The sequence below is a fragment of the Humulus lupulus genome, chromosome 8 (assembly GCF_963169125.1).
Source record: "Humulus lupulus chromosome 8, drHumLupu1.1, whole genome shotgun sequence".
NCBI lineage: Eukaryota > Viridiplantae > Streptophyta > Magnoliopsida > Rosales > Cannabaceae > Humulus > Humulus lupulus.
The window spans coordinates 45740873-45761543 of record NC_084800.1 but is presented as its reverse complement, the minus strand read 5'-3'; the positions used below and the strand labels follow the sequence as shown (position 1 = coordinate 45761543).

At 32.3% G+C, this 20671-nt stretch overlaps 1 protein-coding gene across 1 annotated transcript; it reads left to right on the top strand.

Moving 5' to 3' along the window:
- Positions 1-2290: 2290 nt before the first annotated feature.
- On the top strand, positions 2291-2860 carry LOC133795341 (uncharacterized). The gene has a single exon (XM_062232794.1). It carries the CDS (start codon positions 2291-2293, stop codon positions 2858-2860), a length of 570 nt encoding a protein of 189 aa, XP_062088778.1.
- The last annotated feature ends 17811 nt before the right edge of the window (positions 2861-20671 follow it).

Here is a 20671-nt window from a genome sequence, read left to right as displayed (position 1 = left end):
ATTAAAAACATAAACATTTATTTACTTTCACACAATATTAAAAGTCATTTTGCTTCATGCTTATATCATTTTTCCTTAAAAAAAACCCAGCCAAAAAAGAAAAAAAAAGAGTTATGTAATTAATAAAAAATGACTAATAATTTTTTTATTTTTTATTTTTAAAATTTAATTCTATTCTAATTATTTAATATTCATTAAATAGTTTTGTACATAATATTTATATTTATGTGAAGTGATGTGCGCTTTTGTACTCTTATCTCTCTATTATTTCTAATGAACTAATGATTTATAAAATTTTGAGGTAAGAAGATTCAAAATAAGGCGCAAAAATTAGTTTTCTTATCACTTTCTTATTTTTTATTTGTGTATTAAAACATAATACTTAATACTAAACGTTATAATAAATATATCTTTATCTTGTTTATTTCAAATCGGAAAATGTTAAATACATTCTTATCAATAATAATTAGATAATACATGACTGATTGACTCATAACTTTTTATTAAATTGTATTGGAAATAACAATGAGGATGGGGTAATGGTAAGAAGGCGGCAAATTTCTTTACTGAGTGGAGTTAAGGGGTATTAGAGTAATTGTACATTATTTCTCTTCTCACCGTCCTAGGGGAACTACCGTGCAAGTAAATGATATTGGAACGACCTACGGAACTATGTCTATCAATATCAATCAATCACTAATAATAATGTTTCTTGTCATGATATGCTAATGCTATGGTCAATTCAAACCTTCTTTTTTTCTATTTCATTACTGTTCTTTTTTCTTCTTCTTAAAAATAGGCTAATCTTGTAGATTTTTAGTTAATATTTTTGGTATAAAACTTAACAACTTTTATTGCTCAAAAAAAATACTCTAATACTTTTTTTGCAGCAAAAACTTAACAACTTTAAATCAATTAAAAAAAAAAAAAGAAGAATCTCTTTTTATTAGTCTCTGACACTAGAGAACTCTGACGGGTGCATGTTGTCTATCTAATTTCACTTTAAACAAACTAATTTAAAAGGTTATTGGAAATTGAAAAGAAAAGCTTTTTTCAATAAAAAAATGTTTTGCAAATTAAAGACTTTTGAAAGTGGAAGCACAGTAGCTTCTTTAGACTTTGTTTGTCAGGAAAAAAAAAAGGGAGAAGTAAAAGTTTTGGAGAGAAGTAAAAATTTTGAAGTTTGATAGGAGAGAAAATATGGAGGGAATGGAAGGTGAGAGGAAAAAAAATATGGGATTCACAACAAATATTTTTTTTTTAAATTGGAGAGAAAATGCTTAATAATTTTATTTTACTAAAATAACCTTGTGATGCTTTTACATATTCTCTATTTTCTTTTTAATAAATTAATTCTTTTAAAATATTTATTTTATTTTATTTTATTTATTCATGAATATCATTACTACTACCAATATAAACATTCTATATATATTTATTTTATTAATTTATTCACAATACTTTTTTTAACTTTCTACATTAATAACAATTAAGTTATGTCTTATCTTCATATTTTTATATACCACTAAAAAATAATATATATATTAATTTTAGCTTTTTATATTTTCTAATTTATTTATTTTTAGTCTAAATTTTATAATATATATTATTTATATGTTTTATTTTAAGAATAGGAAAGAAAAAAAAATAGAAAAAAGTAGGTATAGTTATTTATTTTTTTAAAAAATTCTAATTTTCAATAATAGGCACGATAATTTATAAAACTTTTGGGTCAAAATAATAAGTAATACATATAAAAATTAATATGAGTATAAACAACATATAAATATAAGAGCAAAAATGTCAAAATATATATATTTCCTCTCAACTTTAACTCAAATACCAAATAAAGGAAATAAAATAATTTTCTTTCTACTCTTTCTACCAAACAAGTGAGTGAGAAAATACATTTCTTTACTTTCCTTTACTTTTTCTATCTACTTCAATTTTTCTTTCTTTCCTATTTTCTTTCCTCCCTACCAAACATAGGCTAAGAGTATCTATCAACCTGCATAAAAGCTCTTTCGGAATTAAGAATTTCAAATGAGCACTTCAACCGAATCATTTGTAAGTTCCACTTCTATGATTATTGTTACATTGAACCTCTAGGATTATCAAGTGGACTTGGTTTGAAAAGATGTGTGGATTTGACAATCTCGCAAGCATGTAAAAACGTTATTATTGGCTCTACAGCCTCAGACCCCCTGTGTTTAGGTGGACTATTTTGGCAATTTATGGACCCTCCTCCTACAGAAGCCCAGAGGAATTTTGGCTTAGGATTGGAGCAATTATGGATAATACCAGCGGAGCAGCGATTCTTATTGGGGACCTCAATGGTACTTTTCACGATTCTAAGTGCATCAACTACAGCAGGCAAGGAAACATATCTCGACATTCATTTGATTTGAGAAGAATGGTGGCAACCTCTGGCCTGGTGGATATTTCAGCGGCTGGTCTAAAATTCACATGGCGTCAACAATGTAAGGAAGCAGGGGGATTGAGTGCCCTTAAAAGAGCTAGGCTGGATAGGTGTTTGGCTAACCCGGATTGGATAATCAGATTCCATAAGGCAATGTTGCTTAATCTGGTTTCATCTACCTCAGATCACAACCTTATTTTATTGGAAACCCTGGGAGATCATGAAAAGATTCGCAAGCCATTTAGATATGAAAATATGTGGGATTGTGACCCTAATTGTGTTTGGGTCGTGAAGAGGGCTTGGAGATTAGTTTACAATTCCATTCTCATGCTCAATTTCGAACAAAGGAAAAAGGCTACAAGAATAGAACTTTCAAGATGGAATAGGCTCAATCGATTCAGATGCAGATTCGCAAAGCAAGAGAAGATTTGCAACACATAGAATCTACCTAACCTAATAACTATGAGAGGGAGGTTGAAGCTAGAGGGAAACTGAATGAAGCTCTGCGAATAGAAGAGATCCACTGGAAGCAAAAACTGTGGATTAGCTAGCTCAGCGATGGAGATAGGAGCACCAAACTTTTCCACACTTCTACAATTATCAGAATAAGGCAGAAAAACATACAAGCTCTGAAAAATGCAGAGGGTATCTGGTTGTATGGCAGAGAGCAAATTGGAAAGAGTCTTATGGAAAAATATAAGGAAATCTTCATCGCCAATCCCACTGAATTCCCTTCTATACTTGAAGGAGTAGTGGATAAATGCATATCTAACGAACAGAATGAAGCTTTGTGCAATATCCCAGACAAAGATGAGATAGAGGAACCTCTAGGCTAGATCAATCCCGATAAAGCTCCAGGCCCGGATGGGTTCCCAGGGTCATTTTACAAACAACATTGGGATAATATTAAGAACGATGTGCTCAAAATGGTTCAAGGTTTCTTCCAGCATTCCACTATGTCAATTTTCTTGAATCGAGCCACTGTAGTCTTAATTCAAAAAAAAAAAGATAATGTCGGATCAGCCCATGCCTACAAGTTGATCGCCTTATGCAATGTGGCGTACACGTTTATCTCCAATATTCTAGCTAATTGTCTATGAGAGAACTCCGACAAGGCGACCATCTCTCTCCGACCCTGTTTATTATTGCGGCAAACATGCTTTCCAGGTTGATTACCATCAGTGAAGCTCAGAAGAGGATAAAGGACATAAAAGACGCTCGACAAGCGCCACCAATATCTCACCTCCTATTCGTAGATGACATCATGCTTCATGGTAAGGCATCTATTAAAGAAGTTGAGGGCCTCTTAGATTGTCTAAACACCTACTACAAATGGTCGAGCCAGAAAATTAATACAAAAAAATTGGAAGTTTTTTTCTTTACAAGAGTTTCAAGAGCCAAGGTCATACAAATTTCAGAATTCCTGAGTATGCCTAGGAAAAAAAAGGAAGCTAAGCATCTCGGACTAACTCTATTCCACTCAAGATCTAAGACAAGGGACTTATCATTTATCCTAAACAGAGTTTCATCGAGAATTCAAGGCTGGAAAGCTTAACTCATGTCTAAGGCAGGTCGTACAACCATGGTTCAAATCATTGGTTCTTCCATTGTTTCGTACGATGCTGCAGCGGGTCCAATCCCAAAAACAACAGCAAATTATGTGGACATGATGCTGAGAAACTTCTGATGGGGAGATATAAATGAAAAGAGAAAGTGCCACACCATTTCTTGGGATAGGCTGTGTAGATCGAAGCAACTACGGGGCTTGGGTTTCCGTCCTACAACTCACCTAAACGAAGCATTCATGGCCAAAAGAGGGTGGGAATTGATCACTAGAAAATAAGGCCTTTGACATAAGGTTATGCTTGCCAAGTACGATAGAGACAAAAACTTCTTAGAGATCCAACCTCGATCAACAGATTCCATTCTATGGAAATAAATTTTGAAAGGAAGAGCGAGCAATTTTGAGCAAAGGTCTATGCAGGAAAATTGGAAATGGCAAATCCAATTCCATTTGGATTGACAAGAGACTCCTGGAAGTGAACCTAACCCTATTCCAAAAAAAGATGCAACGTATAAAATCAATTGGGTCAACGCTTTCATAAGTAACGCCCAGTGGAATATCCCCCTATTAGGAGAATGGTTCGAGGCCAATGATGTTCAAAGAATCCTTAGGATCACCATTTCCAACGAAGAGCGGGAGGACACTTGGATGTGGGACCCCGATTCAACATGATCGTTCTTAATCAGAACGACTATGGCCCAACGTCACTCCAATATTATTAATGATCATTAGGAAGTTTGGATAATTATATGGAAAGCCAAAATCCACCCGCGTCACACGATCTTATGGTGGTAGGTGTTTAACGAGGCCTTACCAACTAGAGACAAGTTAATGTTATTCTCTTCAGGGAACGATACATACTACTATTTATACAATCTGGAAAATGAAACACCTTTGCACTTGTTCTGGAATTGTCTTCTAACTACTCAGCTCTGGTTTTTCAACATGTGGAGACTTAGGATTGATGCATTCAATCTTAACTCTTGAGAGGAATCGATTAATATCTTCAAGGATGACATGAATAGACCCTCGAAGCTCAACGATGAGGGCTTTTTCAGTAGTGCATCCATCTTGATGGAGCTCATATGGAGGGAAAAAAACCATATCACTCACGAAGGGATCCCAAAACCTTTCAACATTCTTTGAAACAACTACAATCACAAAAGAGATAAGTGGTTTCGAGAATTTTGTCCATAAACTTCTCCCTTAGTGATTGAACAACCTCCTCCAGGTTGGACTTGCTTTGCTACTTATGCTGCAATGAGCTAAAACAAAGCTTATCTGGCAACGCTCAACCGAGAAAGATAAGGGATCATTAATCTGCCAAAACATATTTCTCTAGTGCATATGATCCCATGACAACTGAAGCTAAGGCTATCCTTGAGGCGACCAAAGAGGCTACACAATCTGGAAAAAGGTTAGTCATGTTTCAATGTGATAACACTCAGGTTGTGAATTCGTTTAACCAAATAAGGAGATTCTAATCTCGGTTACTAGAGGAGTATACAGAAGAATTCAAGAAACTCATGCTTAGGTTTGATGATTGGAACCTGTAGAAGATCCCCAGGTCTCTCAACTTTGTAGCTCATAATCTTGTGAAATTCGTTGCTACTAACAGACTGCAAGAAGAGGTGGACATCCTGCATTGTAATCCCAGAGTTCTTAAAGATTACCACAGAGTGTTCCCTCCGTAACGCCCTCACGATACCTTCATCATTTCCTAACTCTACAATCTTTGTTGTTATTTTCTTTGTTGGATGTTCTTGTTGTTTTCTGGTTTTTTTTCCTTTGTACTTTTTGTTAGTTTCGGGCTTGCTTTGGCCAAGTTTATCTTTGCTTTAAACTCTAGTTGATGGTTCCGTTTCCAATAAAGTATGCCCCTCATTTTGGGGCTTTCACCGAGCAAAAAAAAAAAAAGAAAAGAGAAGAGCACCAGAAGTAAAAAAAAAAATGGCACTACATCAAATGATATATTTTAGAGAAGGATATAAAGAATGGAATAGTATTTATCTAAATTTAGAGAAATACTATTTTTTTAAAAGGTAGATGAAATATCCATTAATAATAAGTCAATCGGACATATTCCATTACATAAAAATAACGTTCATAGAGCAAAATCAACCAACATAGGCTTACCAACCCGTTTATAATAAACAATAGAAAGAAAACCCTAATAGAAACTTCAACTAAGGGTATATAATAAGGCACAAGCATTCAAGATTCCAATGAGTGTGAAGTAATCTAGATTTCCTTTGTACACGGGCAAATGACAGATCAACCCCACCAATAGCTATCAACCAATGAACTTCCAAAAGAAAGGGGAAAGTAACAATTCCCTTATTCAACCAAAAAATAAATGACATAACAAATGACCAACCATGTTCAAGTATCCTGACACTAGAGATTGGGGTGCCACGTAAGAAGGGGTCCATAAAGATCGAGTAATCCCCCAAATCTAGAAACCAAGGAGACAATCCTTGACACATTCACATAAGAGGATTGTAAAAATCTTACTACCTAAAGTTATCCTCCACCACCATACAAACTAAAACCCCCACTAATCTAGGAGGGGTGTTGGTATTAAATGAGAAAAATAAGAATACGCAGATGTACGTCCTAAATATCCACACATATTGGCGAGCTAGAAAAGGGCCTAATTCGATTTGACACGTGTAGATCGTCTACCTGGAGCTATGTGTTACGAGCCTCCTTCTGTCATGCCCAAGATAATTAGAGAGTTAACTGCTACACGGAGGCATCGTGTAGCAGAAGTATGAGTGTCACAAGCTGGCGCCACACTAAGCTCGTGATGCAACCGAGATTTGACATTCGAACCCTTGTAAAGTCAACCACGCAATATAAATGTGCATATATCAGACATCACATGTCTATTCCATTCCTGAATTCTCGGACACGCAGTATAAACGTGCGTGTTCAGGCATCCCACGCCTGGTTTAGGCCATGCGGCCCATTATCCCGCCTTACCTATTGATTAGACCAGACTTCATTGCAAAGTTTAGGAATTAATCATCAGTGTCACAGAGATGATGTGAGGGATAAAGAGATCACGGGATGACCCCATTGCCAACCCAGATATCTTCTTCCTATAAATACCAAGACCCTGGGTAGTACAAGGGGTTGGCATATCTTTGTAAAGAAACACCCTGTAAAGAATAGTCAAGAGATATCAATAATATCGTTTAGTGGACTAGAGGGATTTTAACCTTCGAACCACCTAAAAAGAATTGAGTTATCATCTCCTCATGATATTAGTTTCTCCAGTCTAAAATATAGTTATTCTCATATTACGGTTCACCAATTAGCACTAAGCCATCCCACTTATTCGTATAATTACCTGTTGATGAAGAATCGCGTCAACAGTAGCGAAATAGATCTTTAAAAATTTATTAATACCAGTCAGGATCATACATATATATATTAAATGACACATAAATAGATAAAATATTACATCTAGTAGCCTATCAAGTGTCCTTGAATCTTTTCGTATAAATCAACGATCTTCCTATCATTTCTGAAAGCTCACACCTTAGCCTTCTAAGCCAATCCTCTAACATACAAGAACGTGTGTGGGCACGTAGGATTCAAATGTTTATTTAGAGCTCTCTAGATGTACTTAACACATGAGATCTATAGATGTTTGAGAAGCGAGAGGCTATTGAAATTCAAATTTCAAGTTTAGGAAATTCTATCGTTTCTTCTATTAGAAGAGTTGACAGTCAAAATTAACAACTTTCTTTTAAAAAGAATTGCTTCTTTTTAGGTTTACAAAGATAATTAACTAATTTAATTAATCTTTATTTTATTTAAAGAAAACTGATCAGTTACATCTATTTTAATTATTTAATTTAAATCATATTTAAAAAAGAATAATTAAATAAACAAATTAATTTAAAATTAAAAATTCAAGTCCAAAGATAGAAATATCCCTGAGTTAGGCGCCACTCACTGTGCAATACAGGGAGTGGCATGAGCCACTTAGTGGCTCTACATGATTCTCATTTGTTTGTTTAATTAATATTTAAGATCATATATTTATCCCAAAATAAATATCAATCAATTAAAAATTAACTTTATCTTACAATATCAATTTTAAATCATACTTAGAGTGTAATTTCATATTTAAATCACATAATTATTTTCTTGCCCCGAAAAATTAATCCATTTGTAATTTGGTCATTCTCTCTACAAATCTTCCTTATGACATCCTTACCCTTGAAAATGTAGGACATATGTGACTTAGGGAACAAATACAAAGCTCCAATAAACCAGATTATTAATTAAACTCTTTAATCTAATAATCTTATTTATTAATTCCATGATTACTCCACTCTAAATATGGAGATGCACTATAAGTATTTATAGAATTATGTTTACAAATTTTTCTCTTGTAGTCCATTGATATAGTCAATAAATGTAGTTTCTGTTAGAAAATATATTTTATTACTCAATAGAAAAGTGGAAAAACCAAAATACAACTCTTTGCAAAGAATACAATAGACAAGGTAATTGATTAAATATATATTACAACTCAATTACTCAAAATACAAGTAAATAGAAATAAGAGAAGGAAGAGAATTATAAGAACTAAAACCCTAAAACAAAAGATACAAATAAATATGTAATTAAGAATAAGAGAAGAGGATTACAAACTCAATACACTAATAATACAAGAAGAACAACAGAATAAAAAAGATCAATGGAAAACTGATGAGTCCGTTTTTAGCATAGTTTTGACATGTGTTTAGGGTAAGTTTGAGTCATTTTGGTGGAGTGTTATGTGGTATTATGCTTGTTTTGGTATGTTTGCAGGAAATAGGAGAAGAAATCGTGAAGTTTGGGAAATGACTGAAAAATCAGCTGAAATTGGGAAATTTGTGCTAAAAGTTGACAAGAATGAAGTTGAAGACTCATTCGTGGAGATAATTGTTCGATTCGGAGTTTGGAATCAAGTTTTTGGAAGAATTAGAGGGGCCGCGGCGCTTGAAGAAGAGTTGCGGTGCAAGGGAGAAGCAGAGAGAATCAAGTTTCTGGAATTTTTGAAGGGCCGCGGCGCCTAAGGGAAGCGCCGCGGCGCTCGCTGAAGTCAGAGAAGGGGGCTACGCTGGGCATAGAGGCGCGCCGCGGCGCTTGGATGCTAGGGCCGCGGCGCGTGTGGCTGATCGTGACTTTCAGAAGTGTCAAATTTGTTATATATTTTAGGGTTTTTGTTTAAAATACGTTTTAAGAGTTAATTATTCTATTCTATTCATAATTAGAAGTGTGGAGAAGTCATTAGAGGCAGAAGGAGAACATTGAAGACCTAGAGTTTGATTTCTTATTTTCTTCTGTAATCTCTTACTGGATTTCATGTTCATATTTAATTTGATTGATTTCATTATGTCTGCTTTGAACTAATCTTGTTATTAGGGTTTTAGTGGATTCTTCTTGAAACTTTTGATATCTTAATGAAGTTTTCCTGAGTTTCTTTCTTCTGCTGTGGATTACTTATCATATGCTTAATGCTTGTGAATGTTTGATCATCATTTACATGTTTATATGATTTTAACCTATACTCTGAAAAAAGAAGGATAATTATGCTATAGGTAAATAATCACAATTTTATATTAGACGAAAGTACTTTTATGAATTGTGTAGTTTAGGGATTATGTGTTTAAAGCCTGCAATATATTGATTTACCATAGAGATGTAGGAGACATTATATTGTAGAGAATTATAGATCCTAACAAGACTATAATTTATAATTGTAATCTGCTACCACAATAGAATTAAGAAATATTGAGAATTGGTTAGAAATCACAAGTGGATGGTTGATGAAACTAAAGCCCTAACTTTTGCATCTATTGACTTAAATCAAATTTCATCTCTTCATTTCTTTAAGTGCTTAGTAGTTTTCTTAATTTATAGTAATAATTATTTTATTTATCAATATGAAATTATTATTTCAATCAATTAGAAATAGAGGTTAATTATTGGTAATTAATAGCAGTCTTCGTGGGAATCAACACTTTACTTATCATATATTACTTTATTAGACCGCGTATACTTGCGTGTTACATTTTGGCGATCAAAAACACAAACTCTCACTCAACCAAAGTGTTAAGTAGTGGGGATCACCAACTTGAACAAGGTTCAAAACCTTTATCCAAAAGTTTATTTCCCCCTATTCTCTAAGCACTAAGGGATCTCTCTAGGAAATAGCTCTCTGGAATTATTAAGTCTCTATGGTGTATTTTCCAGCCAAATGTTTTGTGGATGGAAAATGGTGTGTCTTACAAGTGAGCATTAGGCTCCTATTTATAGAGTTTGAGATACCCTTTGGATTTCAAATTCCACCAACCCCTATGGCTGTTACCAATGCTTAATTGGATGTTTATGGAATTAAAATTGAGATTTTGGAGTTATTTGGGATGTTAGAACCGTTCAATTTGGAAAAAACTGAAAATCTACATAGGCTGTTAGCCTCATTGGCCGCAGCCACTGGCCTCTGTCCCCCAGGCCGCGGCCAGGGAAAGACAGTGGCCGCGCCCACAACCTTTTTTCAGCCAAAAAATGTCATTTTCCAAATCGTTCCAAAACGTCCCAAATCCTTTCCCACATGATTTTGTAACCTCCAAACACCTATTGGGAGTTAAAAACATGTCTCCAACAGCCATATTTCATTATGGCTTTATGAAATCCAATCTCAAATGTGTAACAAATTTTGTAACTCTAAAATATGTCACATTTTGGCACACACATGTGTCCAATTTTGTGACTCTTAATAATATGTTACAAGGTGTGACAAATCACATTTTGTCACATTATTTAATCTAATATTATATTATATGAAATAATATAACATTCTCCCACTAGATTAAATAATCACTTTTGTAACACTTATTTAATCAATCAAACATTATATTAAAATATAATAGTTTTGTCCTCCATTTATTGGTTCGTTAATTAGAGCTGGTAAAAATTAATGTTTTACCCTTCTAATTATCTCTTGATCCTTAAGTATCATTAATTCACTAGCGAATAATTAAATAATAATCAAATTATAAATTTGAGCTCAATAACTATTCAATTCCAGAATTAACCCTTAAGGGAACCAATATTCGATCCGTTAGGAAAGTATAGATTCCATTATTGTAAATCATATTCCCAGCCATTCATGAAATTGAATCTCCAAAACAAAAGTCACTAGTCTCATTGTATTAAGAGACCTTAACAAGTGAATCAATAGATCCAATAAGCACAAAGAATAGTTTATGACTATTTAAGATTTAGACTGATCTACAAATGATCATCTATTATGATAAGAATTAAATCTTTATGGCAAATGGTAAGTTTATAAAGATAGTTAATTCATATCGGTCCTGTCACATATAATCTCTATTATATACAGTATACCAAGATGTCTATTCACATCAGTAATTCGAATCTTGATTACTTGCATCCCATATACTTAGCAAACCGTACTAGTAACCATTCATCAAAGATTTATTACTTTAATATGTTATTGACTATTTTATTTATTGTATATGATCTGAATTCTCTCGTACTAATACAAGAACATATACTCGTAAGTTAACATGAAATTTTCTTGATATTCATATAAATTATTCAAACAATATTTATAACATTCAAATATAATAAAATTGTATTTTTATTTAAATCAATAAAATGTCTTTACATGATTTTAAGACATAAATCCTAATGAGCGGTAGAGAAACACCACCTTTATTTTAGAAATTAAACAAAATAAACAAAAACTAGAAACCAAAAGAAATAGGCGACGAAAACTAACCCACTTCACACTGAAGTCGTTGACACCCACAGAAGCCTCACAACCCGAACTGCCTCGTTGCCAGATCCACCTAGCCCACGCTGAACTAATGTCGCCAACGCCCCTTGAAGCTTAGATATTGTCTAAGAAAAGGAGCCTCCCACCCACCCCCCATATCGCACCACTTGCAGAATGATTATTAGAGATCCCCTCTTGGTCTAGAGGGAGAAGGTGGCGAGAGAGAATGAATTTTTTGTGTGCTTATTTAGAGAAACACTATTCATGCCTCGAAAATATTTTAATAATATTTTATTTATATTTGATTGATATTTTATTATTGTGTAATATATATAGTAAAAAATATATTCTCTAAATGATGAAGGAAAATATAAAAAATATATGTTATATGGCATATTGTAAAAGTTTGATGTAAAATAGAGAAAGTGATGTTTGATAGTTTAGAAACACATTATGAACATTAAAATTATAAATCATATTCAACAACAAGAATTAATGCTCATGTAACAACCAATATCACATTCTATTTAGGACATTAATTACACAAAGATAAACATATCTCTTAAACTTGACATTAAGTCTCCAATGCTCATCTTTATCACTTTTCAATCTGTCCAAAACAATATACAAAATCAAATGCAAATGCAAGAGAGGGCTTATGAAGAGCAAACCCTTACCAAATACCACCTTATCTCCAATTACCACTTCATACACTATATGCATGATGCCCTCTTACCCTAAGGGGTATTAGTGGACTAATTAGGTTCATTATAATATGAGGTGGTGGATTATAGTTTAATAGGTCAACACATAGTCATTAGGGTTCTATTATGTGCTTCTAATGCAATTAGTAAGTGTGAATCATCCCATTATGATTATTGGCAATTGATAGGCACTTTAATTCATAATTGTATTTATATTAGTCCATATAATAATTCTAACAAGATTTTAGTGATGTATTTTAAAAATTGATAAGAAAAATTGTTGGTAGTGGCATGATGTGAAGGCATCTTGTTCATTTGTTTGCAGAAAATAATAATAATATAACGGATTTGTTTTTATTTTATTAATTTATTTACTTATAATTTAAAATATTAGAATGGGTCTTTATCTTGACGCGAAAACAAGCAAAACAATTGAGAAATACTTTAAATTTATTGGAGAGGAGAGTCAGTAGCTCTTTTTTTTGCTTTATATTGGTACTCTCAGCTTAGTTTTACTAATTTTATTATTGAGAGTGTTGCCTAAGTTGTGGTTAATTCTATTTTCTTTTCTCGTGAGGTAGTTTCTTAATGGAGTAGTATTCTTAAGAACATTAGATCAATGTTTAGTTCATGTGTTGTGTATGTCTTTTTAGGTGATCCTTATATATTTGTTTTTTTTTTGGTGTATGTATAAATTATGTGTTGCGTATTTGTAATATTGTTGTTTATGGCTTTGTTAGATATGCTCTTCCGATAAAAATGGAGGTTACTTATTAATTGTAAAAGATTTTACCTTATATCATGACATGTGTATTACATGATTCTAATCAATAAGTATTTAATAGTTTGTCAAGAAAAAAGAATGAATTTTTATTTTTTTAAAATAAAATAAAAAAGTCATTTAAATTCATAATAATTTTTGTCACTCATATAAAGTTAGGGTAGTTTTTTGGTGCACCTCAAAAAGAGGCACACCAGTCCACCACTCTCTAGTTTTTTGTTTGGGAAGTATTTTTAGTACAATTTTTTTTATGATCGTGTATATTGTAGTTATTTAAAGTATCTTGCAAATTTTCAGGAAATTCTGAATAATTTACAGTATAAAAAGCAAAATTCAAATAATTTTTTGCATTCGTGACTATTTTTTTATGCACGTGGAAGATAACATGTTTAAATCTTATTTTCGGCACTGTAAATTATACATAATTTTTTAAAAATTTGCAGGATGCTATAAATAACTACAATGTACACATTCATAAAAAAAAAATCACCGAAAATACTTCCCGAGCCAAAAATACCAAGAGAGTGCACCGGTACACCGGAGAATCCTCCATAAAATTATATTATTCTCAATTTCTATTTCTATTCTTATTCACATTTTTCATTATTCCCAACTAAAAAACACTTAAATAAGTTATGTCAACTAAAATAATTTTATATTAATAATATTGCATCATATAGTGTAGTGATCCTCTCTTTGATATCTATAGTCAATTTTAATACTGCCAATTCTTAAACAAAATGTCAACTCAAGAATATGGGTTTTTAAAGACTTCAACTGCCTGAATTATTTGTTTTCTTCAAGAATAAATTCTGTTACTTATTTTTATTGGTCTGGTGTACAAATGTCTTATTGGTTAAATATAATTGGGCTCAATTTTTTTAATCTTTTGGTCCAAACTATTTCTTCAGTCTCTCTTTTTCTATAATTTTGGGTATTTTTTTTTATCTTAAAACTTGATAGTATAATTTTGTAGACATCTCTTTTTAACAAGAGTTTATACATTTTTAGGTCCTGTATTTTGTTACATTACCTGTTTAGACCTTGTATTTTGAAAAATTATTTTTTGGATCATATATTTTGTAAAATTATTAAAATAGAACCCTAAACTCAATTTTGATGAAAAAAATTGAATATAACAACACAGTTTTTAAGCAGAATGATTTTATTTTTATTCTAAATTGTTAGTTTGGTAAATTATTTGTGATTTTAGTTGAGAAATCATTGACCAAAATCGGGTTTAGGGTTCTATTTTAACAATTTTACAAAATATAGGGTCCAAAAAGTAATTTGTCAAAACACATGATCCAAAAAAGTATAAACCATTTTTTAATATAAGAGTTTATGCATTTTTAGAACTTGTATTTTATCTCATTATCTATTTGGACCATGTATTTTGATAAATTACTTTTTGGATCCTGTGTTTTCTAAAATAATTTAAATAGATCTCTAAACTTGATTTTGATCAAAAAAATTTGAACTAAAATTACAAATAATTTATCAAACTAACAACTCAGAACAAAAATACAGTTATTTGCATAAGAACTGTGTTATTATATTCAATTTTTTGTTAATCAAAATCAGGTTTAATGGCCTATTTGAACCATTTTACAAAACATAGAGTCTAAAAAATAATTTATCAAAACACAAAATACAAACAAATAATAAGATTAAACAAAAAAGGTAAAAAAAGTATAAGCGCTTAATATAATTTTAGTCTCGATATTAATGTTTGCAAATCATAATGGGTCGGCTAAGTGTATTTTATAGGCTAGATGATGCTCTGAAAGAAATTCCTTGTATTACGTTCTCTTCATCTGAAAAGGCGAGGACAATTTTTTTAATAAATTGCTAAGTATAATTCTTGTGGAATTACAGTGTAATATGCGGAAATGGGATAGTCTAAACTTAATTATAATTTTTTTGGATATTTATTTAGAAAATCTTAATAATCATGATTTCATTTTAATATAAATTGAAAAAGTTATCCCACAACAAGATGTAATAATAATTGTGATGAACATCATTTAAGGATGATATGTTTTTATTTATTTTTTAAATAAACGAAAATTATTAAAATAATAATAATAATAATAAATCTGTGACCCAAATCGTACCAAAATACACTTTTTCTTTTCCTCATTAAATTTTCTTTCACTCTACCAAAATAGCAATCCATCAAGTTGATATTCTAGGCTGCGGTGAGGATAAAACTGTCATATCCCCAAATTGGTTATGGAAACGATATGCATATGCTTGCTTGTTTTTTCTTGTTTGTTTATTCTAACTAATACTTCTGTTGGTTTGTGAAAACTTGCTTTTAAATGTAAAACAGTTTATTAAATGATTTTAAATGTCCGGCAATGGCTAAGGTGTCACAGATAGGACTGAGCATAAAATCTGAAAAAATCGAGTATACCGATTTTTTGAACACAAAAAAAATCAAAACCAATTAAACCGAACATCGAAAAAATCTTTAACGAAATAAATTGCTACTGTTCGGTCGATTTGAAAAATTCATGTGAACCGACCGGTTTGAATCGAAACCGACCGAAATTATAAATATATGTAGGTTATGTTATGCTTATGCATTTTTAATTATGTTTTCAAACTTTTAAATTTGTGAATGTAACTATGTTCAATGTATTTATGTTTTAAAAAAACACAAAAACAGATTCCAACAATCCAAATTTTTTAGTTTTTTTTTAACTAAAACTCTCTCAAAATTATGGAATTTTTTTTAAAAAAATTCGGTTTGGTTGGTTTAACCGACTAAACCGCGGTTCAAAACGGCTAGTTTATTTATTTAATTGGTTTGGTCGGTCGATTTTTTGATCGCACCAATTCAGACCAAAAACCGAATTCTGAATTTAATAATATGAAAAAACCGCCCAAACCGACCGACGCTCAGCCCTAATCACAGATGGATTTAAGTTTGTCAACATAATCAGAAATGGAAAGATAACTTTTATGAAAATGTTAGTTCAAGCCCCTTGAGTTGTAGTAGGCGAGCTTTCGATAGACTAGAAAATTTCTGTTCAAGGGCATGCCAGACCGAGTAGGAGGTAGTATATGTAGCTACAAATCCAAGAATCCCTTCGGTCACGAGGATGTGAGCCAAGACAACTAAGTAAAGTTAGGACAACTTAAACATAAAAGTAACTATGGTTATCAAAATGTCAAATTAAGAGTGTCATAATCTTAGGAATAATAAAATATGTAAGTGGATATTTACAATTACTCCATCTAGTCCTTTTATAGTGGCAGACATTAGAATTTGATGGTTTTGACTGAATATTTTACCACTCATATTATATTTAGTGTCTTCATTGCTTCTAAATTATTGGAATTTCAAGTGAAGAATTCAAGGAAAAATATAAATCTTAATTAATCCACTAGGAATTTTATTTATTTAAATTCCTTTCGGAAAAGAGCTTAGGAACTGTTTGGAAACCTTTTTAAAAATAATTTTATGTTTATTTAAATAAAAAATTTAAAAAAAAAAACAAAAACAAAAGTTTGTTCGGCAAGAGTATTTTTATTTTGTATTTTATTAAATTTTAATTAAAATTTTTAAAAGTAACTTTTTTATACTTTTGTTTTCCATTTAAGACAATTTTCTTTTTCACGCTGAATAATGGTTTGATGCCAAAAATATCTTTGACATCAAACCATTCCTAACAACTGCTCAATCAAACGCTGACTTAATTTATGTCGCCAACAACATTTACAAGACAGACCTTCACCACATGACACTCTCATTATTCAGAACTCCTCATTCTCCAATCATTCAAGTAGCAACCGATGATTTTGATAGAATTTATTGCATGGTTTCACTATATGTTAGCTATTCCAAATATTTTTTTTTTAGAAACCAAATTATAAAAGTATTTTAATTTTTGTTATAAAAAAACAAAAAGTAAAAATTACAATTTTTATATGGGTTCAAATGATTATAGATTCTCTATTTTGTTTTACTGTTATAGTTTGGACTATCGGTTTTCAACAATTACAAACATGCATATCTGTTTTATAAATTAGTAAAAAAAACACATTTAACTCATTTTTGGTCAAAACAATAAACTCAAAAAGTATCTATATTTTAGTTGTTGGTCTTTGTGGAGGATTGAATTTGCAAGAGGAGAAAAAGAAAAAAATGGAAAATAATTGAGTTTGAATAAGGGTACCATTTTTTATTAATGTTAAACATAGTCTTGTTTGTAATGATTTGAAACCAAAATTTCAAATTGGTATTAAAGGAACACAAGCCTAATGTTCTGATTAATCATGTAATTACGTACAATAATTGTCTCAAATTCACGACTCTGCCTCTATGTTCTTGTTTTATTACTTAAAGTAGCATAAATAACCATATTAGTATAAATAACCAAGACTGTTAGTATCTCATTTATTCTGTTTACTAGTTTTAAAGTAGCATAAATAACCATATTTAAAAGTAATATATTATTTTTCTAAATTTGGTCTAATTGGATTCAATTGGACTGTCCAGTCCAACTAAAATTTATAATAATTGTTTTAAAGAGAAACTCAGATTATTATCTTTTTTCTTCTTCACAAGTTTAAGTTTCTGTTTTATAATGGTTGTATTATTTGGATTTGTTAGAGCTAGGTGTTCATAGTTTGTTACTTTCAGTTGCTTCTGTTGTAACCAACTGTACTTAGTTGTTTCTGTTGTAACCAAATGTACTTAGCTTCCTCTACTATATAAGTGTACTTAGCATCATTGAATTAATACAACTGAGATTACTTTTCAATATTGTTCTTTACTTCCTCACATGGTATCAGAGTAAATCAAATCCAATCTTTTTCTTCTTCGTTTGTTCATTTCTGCCATGGCAGCTCCCCCTGACAGCTCATCTACTCAAACACTCGGTGCTAGTTGAGAATATGATGAAATGAGCTGTGTAAGTCACATGAGCTCTTGATATTATTTATATATGCAGAGACTAATACATTAGGCAAATAACAGAATTCAGTTAGAGAAAATAAAGGGAGCTGTGAAAGAGTAACAAACTCTTCCTAACCGCACAGCTTACTAACAAGATAACTAACTTAGCCTAACTGTATTAACAACTTCACTAATACCCCCCCTCAAGCTATATTTGGAGTGTTCCAAATAAAGCTTGTTACATAAAAACTGAAACTGCGGAGAAGATAAAGGTTTAGTGAATAAGTCTGCTGTTTGATCTTCAGTTGGAATGTAGCAAACTTCAAGTTTGTTCTGTGCAATTTGATCTCGAATGTAATGGACATCAAGCTCTATATGTTTGGTCCTTGTGTGGAAAACAGGATTCAGTTCTAATGGTTGAGCACTTTGATTGTCATACCACAAAACAGGTGGTGTCTTGTGAAGAGTTATTCCAAGTTCACTAAGAAGAGAACTAATCCAAACAAGCTCAGTAGCTGCAGAAGCAAGAGCTCGATATTCAGATTCTGTGCTTGATCGAGCTACTGCCCTTTGCTTTCTAGAACTCCAATTTACCAGATTTCCTCCAAGAAAAATGCAGAAACCACTTGTAGATTTTCTGTCATCAAGACTAGAGGCCCAATCTGCATAGGAATAAGCTTTAAGATTGAGCAAGGTGGAGGGTTTGAAGTGAAGACCGAGATGAGGGGTCCCTTTGATGTATCTGAAAACTCTCTTACATGCATTCCAATGGTTGATTGTGGGAGCCTTCAAATATTGACTTAACTTGTTCACTGAGTATGCAAGATCAAGTCTAGTCAATGTTAAGTATTGAAGAGCGCCTATGGTGCTGCGATACATCTCTGGTTTATCAAAGGCAAGACTATCATCTAGAGACAACTTGTTGGCCAATATCATAGGTGTGTCGCATTCCTTAGCATCTTCAAACTGAGTTCAGGCTAATAAATCAGTAGCATATTTAGATTGTGTTAGGTACAATCCTGATTTGTTTCGGTATGCTTCAAAGCCCAAGAAGTAACTAACTAAACCAAGGGATTTGAGAGCAAACTTAGTGTGAAGATCTGTTATCAGTCTTGTGATTGCAACTGGATCGACTCCTGTGATTAAGAGATCATCCACATACACTAGAACAAGTAAGATAGACCCCTGCTGATTTTGATAAAAGATAGATGTATCTGAGACAGAAACTGTAAAACCCCAAGTAATGAGAGTAGACTTGAGAGTGTCAAACCAAGCTCTTGGGGCTTGTTTTAAGCCATAAAGAGATTTGTTAAGTTAACACACATAATGAGGTTTGGAGGGGTCTTCATACCCTTGTGGCTGCTGCATATATACTTTTTCCTTTAATTCTCCATTCAAAAAAGCATTATTTACATCAATTTGTTGAATATCCCAGCCATAAGTCACTGCTAAGGAGAAGACTAGCCTTATAGTAGAAGCTTTTATCACAGGACTGAATGTGTTTTGAAAATCCAAACCAGGAGCTTACTGAAAACCTCTCACGACCAACCTTGCTTTAAATTTGTCAAGAGAGCCATCTTTCTTATATTTAGTCCTGAAGATCCATTTGTTTGTCAAAATATTCATTTCTGGACTAGAAGGAACCAGAACATAGGTCTTCTTCCTGAGTAATGCCATATTTTTGTGATCCATTGCTTGTTTCCAATGAGGCAAGCTGAGAGCATGTTTAACCGTTTTAGGCTCCTCATAGAGCTACTGCTGGGAAGCTGTAACAAGAAAAATCTTAGGTATATAGATACCAAATTTTGATCTAGTTTGCATAGGGTGACCATGAGGTAAAGGTGGAGTAGAGGGAGAAACATGAGCAGCAGGAACGACAACCTCTTCTGTGGAAGAAGAATCAGCAGCAGAAATATCTATAGGTGACTCAGAAACGGAGTTTGCTGTGGAAGAAGACTGAGTAAATGGGACAACAGTTTGATTAGAAGAAGATGATGCAGATAAAAGAGAATGTGCAGCATTTGGATTTAAAGGGAGAGAACCAAACTGTATAGGAGGAAAACTATCAAAAGAGGACATAGATGGAATAACAAAGGCTAGAGCAAGCAAGTTATTGTGACACGAGTTAGTGAGTTTGTTTGGAAAGAGAGTGGAGTAAGGAAATTCAGTTTCATTAAAATTTACACTCCTAGCAATGTAAATGCGGCCTGAAGAGTGTAGACACCTATAGCCTTTATGGAAGGGACTATATCCAAGAAAGACACATTTGGATGTTTTGAACTGTAATTTATGCTGATTGTATGGCCTAAGAAAAGGAAAACAAGCACATCCAAAGGTTTTTAAGAAATCATAGTCTGGTGTAGTACCATAGAGACACTGAAAAGGTGATTTGTATGCATTAACAACTATTGGTAGTCTATTTATGAGAAAGACAGCAGATACAAAAGCATCCCACCAGAAATTTAATGGCATTTTTGCTTGAGCCAG

Coding starts and splice junctions, on each gene's coding strand:
- LOC133795341 (XM_062232794.1), top strand. CDS start 2,291: ATGGATAATACCAGCGGAGCAGCGATTCTTATTGGGGACCTCAATGGT.